General features: G+C 45.3%; 1 protein-coding gene across 2 annotated transcripts in view; it reads right to left on the bottom strand.

Annotated features, from left to right (window-relative positions):
- LOC139368403 (dihydropyridine-sensitive L-type skeletal muscle calcium channel subunit alpha-1-like) overlaps positions 1-13,319 on the bottom strand; it is a 44,178-nt gene continuing 30,859 nt past the window's right edge. The window contains exons 23-45 of one of the 2 annotated variants that reach the window (XM_071107241.1): positions 12,824-12,876; positions 12,456-12,602; positions 11,719-11,920; positions 11,319-11,477; positions 11,003-11,113; positions 10,775-10,858; positions 10,008-10,055; positions 9,439-9,465; positions 9,186-9,311; positions 8,871-8,936; positions 8,699-8,790; positions 8,244-8,403; positions 8,034-8,161; positions 7,675-7,771; positions 7,415-7,526; positions 7,207-7,308; positions 6,778-6,917; positions 6,169-6,294; positions 2,136-2,350; positions 1,749-1,825; positions 1,365-1,420; positions 876-1,013; positions 1-726 (exon numbers count right to left, since the gene is read on the bottom strand). In XM_071107241.1, coding sequence (XP_070963342.1) covers positions 421-726; positions 876-1,013; positions 1,365-1,420; positions 1,749-1,825; positions 2,136-2,350; positions 6,169-6,294; positions 6,778-6,917; positions 7,207-7,308; positions 7,415-7,526; positions 7,675-7,771; positions 8,034-8,161; positions 8,244-8,403; positions 8,699-8,790; positions 8,871-8,936; positions 9,186-9,311; positions 9,439-9,465; positions 10,008-10,055; positions 10,775-10,858; positions 11,003-11,113; positions 11,319-11,477; positions 11,719-11,920; positions 12,456-12,602; positions 12,824-12,876 — 2,772 coding nt within the window. In that variant the 3' untranslated portion in view covers positions 1-420. The remainder of the gene's footprint in view (positions 727-875; positions 1,014-1,364; positions 1,421-1,748; positions 1,826-2,135; positions 2,351-6,168; positions 6,295-6,777; positions 6,918-7,206; positions 7,309-7,414; positions 7,527-7,674; positions 7,772-8,033; positions 8,162-8,243; positions 8,404-8,698; positions 8,791-8,870; positions 8,937-9,185; positions 9,312-9,438; positions 9,466-10,007; positions 10,056-10,774; positions 10,859-11,002; positions 11,114-11,318; positions 11,478-11,718; positions 11,921-12,455; positions 12,603-12,823; positions 12,877-13,319) is intronic. The other variant, XM_071107242.1, reaches the window with a different exon arrangement.

Raw genomic sequence — 13,319 nt, forward strand, 5'->3', positions numbered from 1 at the left:
TTTTTTAATTTGTTGAAATAAATATGGCGGAACTGAGAAGATTAAAATGTATTACCGTAGCAGAATATTCCTTTTCCTTTGTCGGTTAGTTTTCCATAAGAATCATGAATCTGATTCAAGAATTCAATCAGAATTGACAAGAATCAACCACAGTGGAATAGCATGTTAAAACCTGAACAGCCAACCAGCTAGAGCCTAGTAACTCGGCCATCAACCCTGGTTAGAGGGCCTATTTCCTCCAGTCTCCATTGGAAACTATGGTTAGTGGATTGAGCTCATCGCCACGGCAACTAATCAGGATTTGTTAATGCTGCGAGTGTGTGATGTCACCAACTACAACACAGCCTTGTCAAGTCAAGTGTCAATATCATGTCACAAGATAACGCCACTGTCGTCATGGGCACTCCGATGACAGACTCTCTACACTTTGGTGTCTGCCTCTTCCCCCTTCAGGGGTTGTTTAAAGGTTGTGACGAGGCGCTTCTTGGGTTTCGGTTTCAGCTCTGTAGACCTAGAGGGCCGGTCGGGGGCGGAAGGGGGCACAGGGATTGGGCTCATCTTCCTCGTGGCGGAGGTTGCACGGCCACTGCGCCCGTTGAGGAGGCCCAGGGCCACGTCTTCAAAGTGGGACATGGGCATGCGCATTGCCTCGGCCATTTCATTACGAGTCACCGCCACAAACGAATTGTCATTGGCCAGGTCGCCAAGACCGCCAACCACTAAGACCTGACAGAGGGCATGATACGTACATTGATATGATGTTTACTGTTACAAACATAGGGTCTCAGGGAGGAACCTGGCACAGAGGAAAAACATGGATTTACATATATAGTTTAAATAACTGATTAACAATCTGTCAATCAGTATCAACGTACCTCTTTGATCAGCTGGTCAGCGGCAGGTGCAGACACAGAGCCTCCTGTGGCCCCTTCAGCTTCCTCTGTAGCCTCCCCTTTAGCTTGGGCACAGCTGGGGAGAGACTGGCTCTTACCGTATTTGAGGTCATAGGGGAACTGCAACAACAAAGACAACACTTACAGTTAGGACATTCATGGAACAACAGAATCATGACTCAGCTAAATTCAATCTGTTTTGTCTATGGCAGGGATGGGCAACTCCAGTCCTCAGGGTCCTGATTGGTGTTCCACTTTTGCCCCAGCCACAGCTAAAACGACTGACTCCAATATTTAGCTAATATGATCTTCAGTTTAGAATGCAGTTTAGTTTAATCAGCGGTGTTTGCTCGGGATGGAGAAAATGTGTGACACCACTCTAGCCTGCGAGGACTGGAGTTGCCCATCACTGGTCTATTTAGTGTTTAAATGGGTTGTATGGGATCTTCAATCTGGTGTGTATTATGTTACCTGAGTGATGTCTGTTCTGATTGGTTTCTGGCTGATCTCAGAGAAGTGTCTGCTATCTACAGGAGACAGACAGAAGAACACAGTTATTTATTGTAGGACACAAGAATGACTAATGAGTATCCAACAGTATGTCAAATATCATGCAGGGTGATGATGATCAGCAGATAGTAGGATTGATTAGGTGAATAGGGCCGGGATTCAATTCCTAGCGCAGCGCACTAGACAGCCGACAATGTGGCTTTTCAGGGCATTTTTCGGGGAGATCACATTCATAGGAAACACTGTGCATGTCAGCTCAAGTGGAGATGACCTTTGACTGTCAGCCACGCTATAACACGGCCCTTAGGCAGATTAAATCCCGGCCTAGGCTGATGTTGAACTGACCTGGAGAGCTGCGCTCTGTGTCCACTCTGGAATGGTGCCTGCTCACTTTCGGACTCTCCTCTCTCTCATAAGAAAACCTATAAACATAAAAAAATCTATATATAATCATGTAAGCCATGTATCTTATACATACCAGCAAGCAAAGTGTACCGTATCACCCAAATAGTGCTGAATTTGCAAAAGAAGATCATTGATTGATTGGATTCATACAGTGCTTTTCCAGGTTCTCAAAGTGCTTATTAATCTTGGGTCTCCATTCATTTGTTTCTGTGGCAGCAAATGCAGCTTTGGTGGTGCAGCAGCACTCTACTCATAGATTGTTGTAGCTGTTGTGTTTGGTTGAAGTCAGTAACAGTACTCAATTAGCCTGGGGACGACAATACTTACGCGTTGTTGTTGCTGTTGTGTTTGGTGGGGGTCAGGGGAAAGAACTCTGTATTGGGGAGGAAGACGGAGTCTGAGCGACTGAAGGGCAACTCAGCCTCCTCGGGGCGGTTCTCTGATAGCTGTAGGGGACGCTGGCTAGCCATGTGGGAGGGCGAGACACTGCTGGTCTCTGTGGAGAACGGGTCTGAATAGTCCCCGAACAGACCGCCCTGGCGCTGCACAACCAAACACAAACACTGTGGTTAAAACAACCCAGGCACATCTAAACTCAGCAAAAAAAGAAACGTCCTCTCACGTCCTCTCAAACTTAACATGTGTAAATATTTGTATGACCATAACAAGATTCAACAACTGAGACATAAACTGAACAATTTCCACAGACATGTGACTAACATAAATGTAATAACGTGTCCCTGAACAAAGGGTGGGGTCAAAATCAAAAGTAACAGTCAGGACTATCTGGTGTGGCCACCAGCTGCATTAAGTACCGCAGTGCATCTCCTCCTCATGGACTGCACCAGATTTGCCTGTTCTTGCTGTGAGATGTTACCCCACTCTTCCACCAAGGTACCTGCAAGTTTCCGGACATTTCTGGGGGGAATGGCCCTAGCCCTCACCAACAAGTCCCAGACATGCTCAATGGGATTGAGATCCGAGCTCTTCGCTGGCCATGGCAGAACACTGACATTCCTTTCTTGCAGGAAATCATGCACAGAACGAGCAGTATGGCTGGTGGCATTGTCATGCTGGAGGGTCATGTCAGGATGAGCATGCAGGAAGGGTACCACATAAGGGAGGAGGATGTCGTCCCTGTAATGCACAGAGTTGAGATTGCCTGCAATGACAACAAGCTTAGTCCGATGATGCTGTGACACACCTCCCCAGACCATGACGGACTCTCTACCTTCAAATCGATCCCGCTCCAGAGTACAGGCCTCGGTGTAACGCTCATTCCTTTGACGATAAACACGAATCCGACCATCACCGCTGGTGAGACAAAACCGCAACTCGTCAGTGTAGAGCACTTTTTTTGCCAGTCCTGTCTGGTCCAGCGACCGTGGGTTTGTGCCCATAGGCGACGTTGTTGCCGGTGATGTCTGGTGAGGACCTGCCTTACAACAGGCCTACAAGGGTTAGGGTTAGCCTATTGCGGACAGTCTGGGCACTGATGTAGGGGTTGTGCGTTCCTGGTGTAACTCGGGCTGTAACTCGGGTTGTTGCCATCCTGTACCTGTCCCGCAGGTGTGATGTTCGGATGTACCGATGCTGTGCAGGTGTTGTTACACGTGGTCTGCCACTGCGAGGATGATCAGCTGTCCGTCCTGTCTCCCTGTAACGCTGTCTTAAGTGTCTCACAGTACGGACATTGCAATTTATTGCCCTGGCTACATCTGCAGTCCTCAAGCCTCCTTGCAGCATGCAAAAGGCACGTTCATGCAGATGAGCAGGGACCCTGGGCATCTTTCTTTTGGTGTTTTTCAGAGTCAGTAGAAAGACCTCTTTAGTGTTCTAAGTTTTAATAACTGTGACCTTAATTGCCTACCGTCTGTAAGCTGTTAGTGTCTTAACGACCGTTCCACAGGTGCATGTTCATTAATCGTTTGTGGTTCATTGAACAAGAATGGGAAACAGTGTTTAAACCCTTTACAATGAAGATCTGTGAAGTTATTTGGATTTTTACGAATTATCTTTGAAAGACAGGGTCCTGAATAAGGGACGTTTATATGTTTATCTATCCTGCTTTGATTAAAGATAAAGACTGTGACAGGCTACATTAAATATATGTACAGTGCATTCAGAAAGTATTCAGTCCCCTTTATTACGTAACAGCCTCATTCTAAAAAAGATTCTCTCAATCTACACACTGTACTCCATAATGACAAAGCGAAAACTGTTTTTTTATTTGCACATTTCTTAAAAATAAAAAACAGAAATACCTTATTTACATACAGTACCAGTCAAAAGTTTGGACACACCTACTCATTCAAGGGTTTTTCTTTATTTTTACTATTTTCCATATTGTAGAATAATAGTGAAGACACTATGAAATAACACATATGGAATCATGTAGTAACCAAAAAAGGTATAAACAAATCAAAATCACCCTTTGCCTTGACAGCTTTGCACACTCTTGGCATTCTCTCAACCAGCTTCATGAGGAATGCTTATCCAACTGTCTTGAAGGAGTTCCCACATATGCTGAGCACTTGTTGGCTGCTTTTCCATCATTCTGCGGTCCAACTCATCCCAAACCATCTCAATTGGGTTGAGGTCGGGTGATTGTGGAGGCCAGGTCATCTGATGCAGCAGTCCATCACTCTCATTGGTTAAATAGCCCTTACACAGCCTGGAGATGTGTTTTGGGTCATTGTCCTGTTGGAAATAAAATGATAGCCGCACAAAGCGCAAACCAGATCAGATGGCGCATCGCTACAGAATGCTGTGGTAGCCATGCTGGTTAAGTGTGCCTTGAATTCAAAATAAATCACTGACAGTGCCACCAGCAAAGCACCCCCACACCATCACACCTCCTCCTCCATGCTTCACGGTGGGAACCACACATGCAGAGATCATCCGTTAACCTTCTCTGTGTCTCACAAAGACATGGCAGTTGGAACCAAAAATTGTCAAAGGACAGATTTCCACCGGTCTAATGTTCATTGCTCATGTTCTTAGCCCAAGCAAGTCTCTTCTTATTATTGGTGTCCTTTAGTAGTGGTTTCTTTGCAGCAATTTGACCATGAAGACCTGATTCACACAGTCCAAGCTAAAACCAAGCCATGAGGTCAAATTGTCTGTAGAGCTCCAAGACAGGATTGTGTCGAGACACAGATCTGGGGAAGGGTACCAAAAACAATCTGCAGCATTGAAGGTCCCCAAGAACACAGTGGCCTCCATCATTCTTAAATGGAAGAAGTTTGGAACCACCAAGATTCTACCTAGAGCTGGCCACCTGGCCAAACTGAGCATTTGGGGGAGAAGGGCCTTGGTCAGAGAGGTGACCAATAACCCAATGGTCACTCTGACAGAGCTCTAGAGTTCCTCTGTGGAGATGGGATAACCTTCCAGAAGGACAACCATCTCTGCAGCACTCCAACAAGTGGGCCTTTATGGTAGAGTGGTCAGACGAAAGCCACTCCTCAGTAAAAGGCACATGACAGCCCACTTGGAGTTTGAAAAAAAGGCATCTAAAGGACAAGATTCTCCGGTCTAGTGAAACCAAAATTGAACTCTTTGGCCTGAATGCCAAGCGTCACGTCTGGAGGAAACCTGGCACCAATTTTTCAGCGGCAGGGACTGGGAGACTAGTCAGGATAGAGGGAAAGTACAGAGATCCTTGATGAAAACCTGCTCCAGAGCGCTCAGGACCTCAGACTGGGGCGAATGTTCACCTTCCAACAGGCCAATGACCATAAGCACACAGCCAAGACAATGAGTGGCTTCGGGACAAGTCTTTGAATGTCCTTGAGTGGCCTTGCCAGAGCCCGGACTTGAACCCGATCAAAAATCTCTGGAGAGACCGGAAAATAGCTGTGCAGCGATGCTCCCCATCCAAACGAACAGAGCTTGAGAGGATCTGTAGAGAAGAATGGGAGAAACTTCCCAAATACAGGTGTGCCAAGCTTGTAGCGTCATACACAAGACGACTCGAGGCTGTAATCACTGCCAAAGGTGCTTCAACAAACTACTGAGTAAAGGGTCTGAATACTAACGTAAATGTGATATTTCCGTTTATTTTTTTTGCCAAAATATCTAATAACCCATTTTTGTTTTGTCATTATGGGTATTGTGTGTAGATTGATGAGCGGAAAAAATTATTTAATCAATTTTAGAATACGGCAGTTACGTAACAAAATGTGTAAAAAAAATCAAGGGATCTGAATACTTTCCGAATGCACTGTATATATACAATATGTTATGATATTGTTTTTAACGTCCTTTTTGTTTATAGTGTGTTGGAACCATATTTACTTCCCCAGATGGGATCATAAAGTTTGCTAAACTAAAGGAAAGTGCTCCGTCGGTGTCTCACCCTGTAGATGCCTTCCTCCAGAGACTCCTCCATGGCTCTCTCCATCTCCTCCTCATTCAGCAGGTCTCCTGAGATGGCCCTGTGGAGCTGTGGAGCTGCCTCCTCCTCTATACTCCTCAGACCAGCCTGGGGAGGAGAGGGAGGAAATGGGAGAGGGACAAACAGAGGAGGAAGATGAGAAAAGAGAGGGTGAGAACATTAAGGATGAATTTCAGACGACCAAAGTGAAGAGCGAAACAAACATGGAGGGTAAAAGAGAGAGAGGTAGAGATTACAGTAGAGTTTGAAATGTTCGACACAAGCAGAAGATGATTTGAGAATGATTTTGAAGCCTAAAGATGGTGTGCAGAAAGGTGTACATCCAAACGAGCGTTGGTTGGTGTCAATTGGAATTCAATTCACTCAATTCAGGAAGTGATTTGAATTTTAAATTCTAAATAGAAAAATGCTTTAAATAATAGTTTCTCTTTTTCAGATGATTGAGAAGTCATTAGAAATATATGCACTTTTTTCAGTTGAATTGGAAATTCAGTTTAATTACTTCCTGAATTGACAGAATTCAATTCCAATTGACCCCAAACCTGCTATACAACAATGTGAGGGACTTACCTGCATCTCTGGAGCACTCCCATTAGCACTCTTCTTGGTGGGCCGGTAGCCATAGTACTCCTCTTGACGCTTCATAAACTTACGGAAATGATCCTGAATCAGGAAGGTGGCGTAGAACTTTCCCACCGTCACCTCGTCATCTAGGACATATCCCAATAAAACAAAGTGTCAAAACCCAAACAGAGCTAACTGGAGGCAATTGTCTACGTCGTGGTGGACGGATATCTGTCACAACACCCCTGATAAACGCAATCCGGCTCGAAGGACCTAGATGAAAAGTCACAGAGGAAAGACGTTTGAAAGAGTCAACAGATCAGATCAACTTTGCTGACCAGGGTTCATCTTAGCATGCTGCTCCATTCTAGGGGCTTTTGTACATGACCTTTCAGTTAGGTAGGGTTCATGTAGGGGTCACAGTGAAATGCTCACCTCCGATTGGTGGGATGACCTGGTCCAGCAGTTTCATACTGGTGCGTTTCCAGATCTTCTTTATAATGGCTCTCAACTCTTCATTAGCCTGCTCAAAGTTACCTAGTCAACATAAGACAGGAAAAACAAAGTATTACATTAAAAAAAAAACATAAACATGGAATATTATTTATGGTGTCAGACGGGCGCAGTGCTAGAGACAAGACACCTTCGACACCTTCAGTCTTTATCTTGAGGGCAGTCCTGACCAGGGCAAAAAGGGTGGCATTGAAGGTGACTGTGCCATCGCTGTTCAGGGGCATGTTCATGGATATTAAACGCTGTTGTCAGGGAGAAGAGGGGAACGAGAGAGAGTGGACACCAGTGAGAAGATGTACTGTACACATTATCAGGCACCAAACCACATCCGTGGTACATGGCAATGGTACCCATTTAAATGGCAAATTTCATCCAAATAACATGACTTACCTTGCAGGCTGAGCGATGCGGACAGAATTTCCCAAAGCCTAGCGGAGGCTGGATCCTTCGCAGTAGTGTTACCACGTCCAGATGTTTTATACGCCCCCTGCAGGACAAGAGGACAAAATACACTTAGGCACATTGATTTAGAGAGAGGAGCTATATATTAGCTTTGGGTACCAAGACTTAGAGCATCAACTACATACAGATGTCAGGTGAAACTCCTACCAACATGAACTTATTGTGGATTGAAAGGGAATGCCATGGGGCATTGTCCCTGCATTCTTGACAGAGGACTAGTCTCTTTAGTGACATAAATAGCTGACCAGCGCACGCATAACTTGGATCTGGGTTCAGAGATGACTCACGTGGCATCCGGGTCGTACTCGGCCCAGATCTTCTTGAACTCATCCAGATGGTGAGGACCCAGGATGGACCAATCACGTGTCAGGTAGTCAAAGTTGTCCATGATCACAGCCACGAATAAGTTGATGATCTGAGATGGGAGAGAAAGATAACTTAAGACAACAACAATACTTCCTGGAAGAGAAGAGAGGAGTGGAGAAAGGACTACTGACCAGGAAGGCACACAGCATATAGAAGGACATAAAGTAGAAGACAGCGAAGCTGGCTCCACAGGTGTACTCCTCCCCAGGTAGGAAGTCAGACTTGGGGTCACACTTCTTGCCGTACATACTGGCCACCATCACTTCCTGCCACGCCTCCCCTGTCGCACAACTGTTGGGAGAATACAGAGGGCATCAGTTACACCTGACCATAGGACAATACAACTTCCCGTACATACTAGCCAGCACAACTAGTGTATTCAATAGGACTAATCACTACATCACAGATGGTGTTTTTACCAAGTATATTTCTATCTGCAAGTTCTGTTGCACCCTCCCATAGACACACAGGCACCTCAGTGGTGGGTATACAGTATGTGTGAACTCTGACCTTACCTCTGACTGACTCGTAAGGTTAAATAAAAATAAATAAAAATCCACTCTCTCGATCTGACTGACTGACTCACCGGAATAGCAGCAGGACAGCTTGGGGGAATGTCTGGAAGTTGTTGTTGCGGTTGATCTGTGTGCCATCCACTAAGGCTATCTTTCCAAACACCTGAAAGGGAAGACTCAAGGGTAAGGGGACCCATAGTGTGTATGTACTTAAAAATATTCAGTTCACTCCTAAAAGTTGACCTGCATCCCGATGACTGCGTAGATGAAGAAGAGCATGACGATCAGAAGAGCCACGTAGGGTAGAGCCTGCAGAACAAACACACATTGAGTCATCCCAACCAGTGATATCCAGTGATATTTACTTAAACTACCATCAGTTCCATACATGGTTGCTGCAACCCAGTAGGAATTGGCTCCAGAACCACCAGTTGGAACCGACCTTCCATTTGGGTCTCGTGTTTCCCTACCCCAAGTTTTGCTCATCACTCTGCTGTTTACGAAGAAATGTGAGGAAGCCTGTAAATTGAGGTTAGGGAAACACTGACTGGTACTGACCTGGAAGGACTTGATGAAGGTCCACAGCAGGTTACGGATGCCCTCTGACCTGTTTAGCAGTTTAACCAAACGCATCACACGGAACAGACGGAAGAATGTGATGGACACTCTGGCATTCTCAGAATCCTTTAGGTGATTAAAAACACATGTTCATTGTCATTCATTCATATCAATGGTATAATTACAGAGTAACTTTGTCAGACTAATACATTTGTAATTGATAAACGATACAACAACAAAAATACTGTCTTACCGCAATGGCCTGCATAGGGTTTGTCTGCTGAAATACAATCAGAGATCGATCATATTAGCCGCAGACGTTATTGTTGCGTTAGTGGATAATTCTATTAATTAGTAAATGTTTATAGATTTAGCATAAATGTATGTTCATCTCTACAAAACTTCAGGAGGGGGGGAAGTTATGATACACAGTTATTAATAGATACATTCAGCATGCCAAATACAAAATAAACTTCCAAGGCCTACTATAAATGTAGACACAAACATCAGTACTTAACGTGTTGATGACATTAAATCAGTTAGTTAGTGTTAGACACGCTCAGAGAAGAGCCATACAGTTACAAACCAAGTCAAGAGAATACTGACCAAATCCTAGATGCAATGCTATGGTAAGCAATGTCTAACCCAATGTCTAATTAGCTCCTAGTGCAACAAGATGCCCCATAGGCTGGGTCCGCTATCTCTCTGTAAGGGCGCATCCAGCTAGGGCCTCATGGGCACAGTAACAGACAACTAGAGTAGTGCTCAGCACACAGCAAGAAGGCCCATGCAGATACAGATGCAGTGTAAAGTGATATTTACAGCACAGCCATGGAGACAGTACAGTCCTCCACTAGAGGCCAAGGCAGCCTGGAGAGAGGGGGGAGAGAGAGAGAGAGAGAGAGAGAGAGAGAGGGAGGAGAAGAGGAGGAAGGGGGGGAGGGGATGGTGGGTTAGACAGGTGGATGGAGGTGAGGGAACACTGGAGATGTTTATGGGTGACGGTTCAGAGGGGAGAAAACACAGGAGTGCGAGTTGGATGAAGACAGAAACAAACGAAACCTGGTGCTTCACCGAGTGAAAGGAGAGGGGGAAATAAAGACATGAAAACAAGGTGATGTTCAAAAATGCTGTAGTATTTCCTGTCATAGCCTCACTTCACTGAACTCAACTGGACGAGATGATACCGACGATAGAATATTAGTCCTTGGCGTAATATTAAATCAACATGTAACATAGACATTCCAATGGAAGGGAGTGGAGATGATGTGGGGCGTGGAGGGGCGTGTGTCTGACAGTGGTACTAACCAGGTCCTGCTGTGAACTAGTGCTGCTTCCCACAGCCTGCTGCTGTGAAGCCAGGAGTTTGTGTTTCTGGGTCACAGTTGTGAATACGTTGAATAAACACAATCACATTGCATGGGAGCGTCTTATAAAAGATCACACCAGGCTCACGTTCAGTTGGGAGAAAACATTCGGAAACATTTATTGTTGCAAGACGTTCTGCTACTGAACACGGCCAGTATCTACTACCACCGTACGACTTGCATAGGTGTGCAAACATGGCTGCCGCTGTTCTGTGTACTCACGTCGACCTCACTCAGGATGACGTCGACAACACTGCCGATGACGATGAGGAAGTCAAACACGTTCCACGGGTCTCCAAAGTAGCCCTGGGATACACAGATTACACAGGGGCATGGAGAAAAAACGATTCTGGAAAACGAAGAACCCCCAGCATACTTAAAAAGACCCACTAAACATTCTACAGTAAACATTCCTGCCAGCCCAGAGCCTGGGCCTGCGCCTAACCCTACCTTAGCTTTGAAGGCAATGAGTTTTAGTATCATCTCCACCGTGAAGAGGACAGTGAAGATCATGTTCAGAGTGTCAGACAGCTTGGTCACATGGGCTGACTGGTTACAGTGCTGCATGGTGGAAATACACAACAAACCCATTGAGGAAATAGCATAACAGCATTTTGACTATGTAATACCTCCAAAATATCTGCCATGAGGAACAAAGAGACAAAACACCAATTAGTGCTACAAAGATCAGAATTGGGCTGCCTGTCTAAACGCAGCCAGATGCGTTGAGCACAAACAGAATAGAATGGATGTGTTCTAGATTTACCTGCATGCCGAGACACAGTGTGTTGAGCATGATGAGGAAGAACATGGCGTACTCAAAGTAGCAGGAGGTGACTATGTACCACATGTTGTACTGATAGTGGTTCTTAGGGATATAACACCGCAGAGGCTTGGCCTTCAGAGCATACTGCACACACTGACGCTGAGGAGAGAGAAGTGAAGTCAAGGCAGTAAAGCCCCCGTATCTGTTAAATAGTAACAGGCCAAATGACATAAACTTGGATTGTTGCGTAAAATCTTGCATTGAGCAGGGCATGGAATATTTACATGGACATTTCTGTCAAGCACACAGATCTCAAAGAGAGTACTTGCAGATAAGAATACTCTGTCAGGCTGTCGATCACAAAGAGTTAAGAACACATCGATATGCTTCGCCAGCTTACCTGGTTCTTGTCGAGCTCACAGTTCTTATACTCAGACTCTCCCTGCTCCTGGAAGGTGACGATGACGAAGCCGACGAAGATGTTCATCATGAAGAAGGCGATGAGGATGAGGTAGACGATGAAAAAGATGGAGATATCCACACGGTTGTTGTAGACTGGGCCCATATCCTCCCTGTCTGAGTCTATGGCTTTATACAACAGCCTGGGAGAGGGGAGGGAGGGAAGGAAGGAAGGAAGGAAGGAAGGAAGGAAGGAAGGAAGGAAGGAAGGAAGGAAGGAAGGAAGGAAGGAAGGAAGGAAGGAAGGAGAGAAAAAGAGGGAGCAATTAAAGGAGAGAGAGAGAAAAGAGTAAAAAAATACTTTCCTTGTTAGAAGAACATGAAAGAGGGATTCATTTAATAATGGCTATATGTCTTGCAGTACCTAGTCTGGAATCCAAACTGAATATTGCTCAGTGTCACTACTGTTTCACTTCACTGATCTAGCCTGGAACCATTCAATACAATGAAGACATGTCCAGTTCCAGGCTGAATCAGCACAGTGAAACAAAAGTGAAACGGTGACACTCGAACGAGAGTTGTGGTCCAATTCCATTTAAACTCTAAATTCTAAATGTTCTTCACAGAAAACCATCGTGGAGAATTGGAATTTCCGTTTCAGTTCCTGAATAGGAGTTGAAATGGAATTGAGCACCAACCCTGATTCAGCCAGTTCGCCTTCCAGGCTGGGTAACTCACTGAGGCCACCCTTCGAACGTGGACACGGTAAACAGAGCCAGCATGCCGTTGAGGACGTTGTCAAAGTTAAAGTCACTGTTGATCCAATCCCTGTGGGCCAACACCATCTCCTGAAGACTGTTCTCCTGGTGCTTCAGGAACACACCCCTGGGGGGAGAGATGTAGTATTCGATCATCAGTGCTATGTCAATGAAGTTGGATTGAATTAAGAGAGAAAGGGAGGGCGGACAAGGAAGGGAAGGAAGCGAGAAAGAGGGAGAGGAGGATGGGAGGAGAGGATGGGGTTGGAGAAAAGGGAGGAATTCATAATAATGCCCAATGGAATGAATAAGGGAGAGTTAAAGAGACTGAAAATAAAGCTGTCTTACCGGCACGTGACCTCTGTCATTTTGGAGGGGTCTGAGCAAGTGTAGAATTTACCCTGGAGGAGAGCACAACATAATCATGAGCTAAGTGATATAAAGTAATGCACAACCTTTACAGTTTCTACTCCGGTCACGACTTGCAGACTTGTTTTTGAGTTGCTGTGCGTTTTGTTGCCAACCTGTTTTGCTACCTGACAAATTTACGGTTTTTACTTTTTAATTACCGTTTATATTTTTGTTTTTTTCCTACTCAACTTTTTCACTCCGGACGCTTTATCTGGACACGGTTCGTCAGGACCGCCAACAGCCGAAGCTAAGTAGTAACATTAACATGATGCCTTCTAATTGCAGTCGCTGTACTCGCCTTACGGCGAGGATAGCTGTGCTACAAGCCCAGCTTCAGACGCAATCGCTAGGCAAGGGTAATTTCAGTGTAGGAAAGGATGAAACAGCGTCTGTGCCACCAGTAAGTACAGATAGTAGTATAAATCCCCTGGCA

Source organism: Oncorhynchus clarkii, chromosome 16 (genome assembly GCF_045791955.1).
Source record: "Oncorhynchus clarkii lewisi isolate Uvic-CL-2024 chromosome 16, UVic_Ocla_1.0, whole genome shotgun sequence".
In the NCBI taxonomy this organism is placed as follows: domain Eukaryota; kingdom Metazoa; phylum Chordata; class Actinopteri; order Salmoniformes; family Salmonidae; genus Oncorhynchus; species Oncorhynchus clarkii.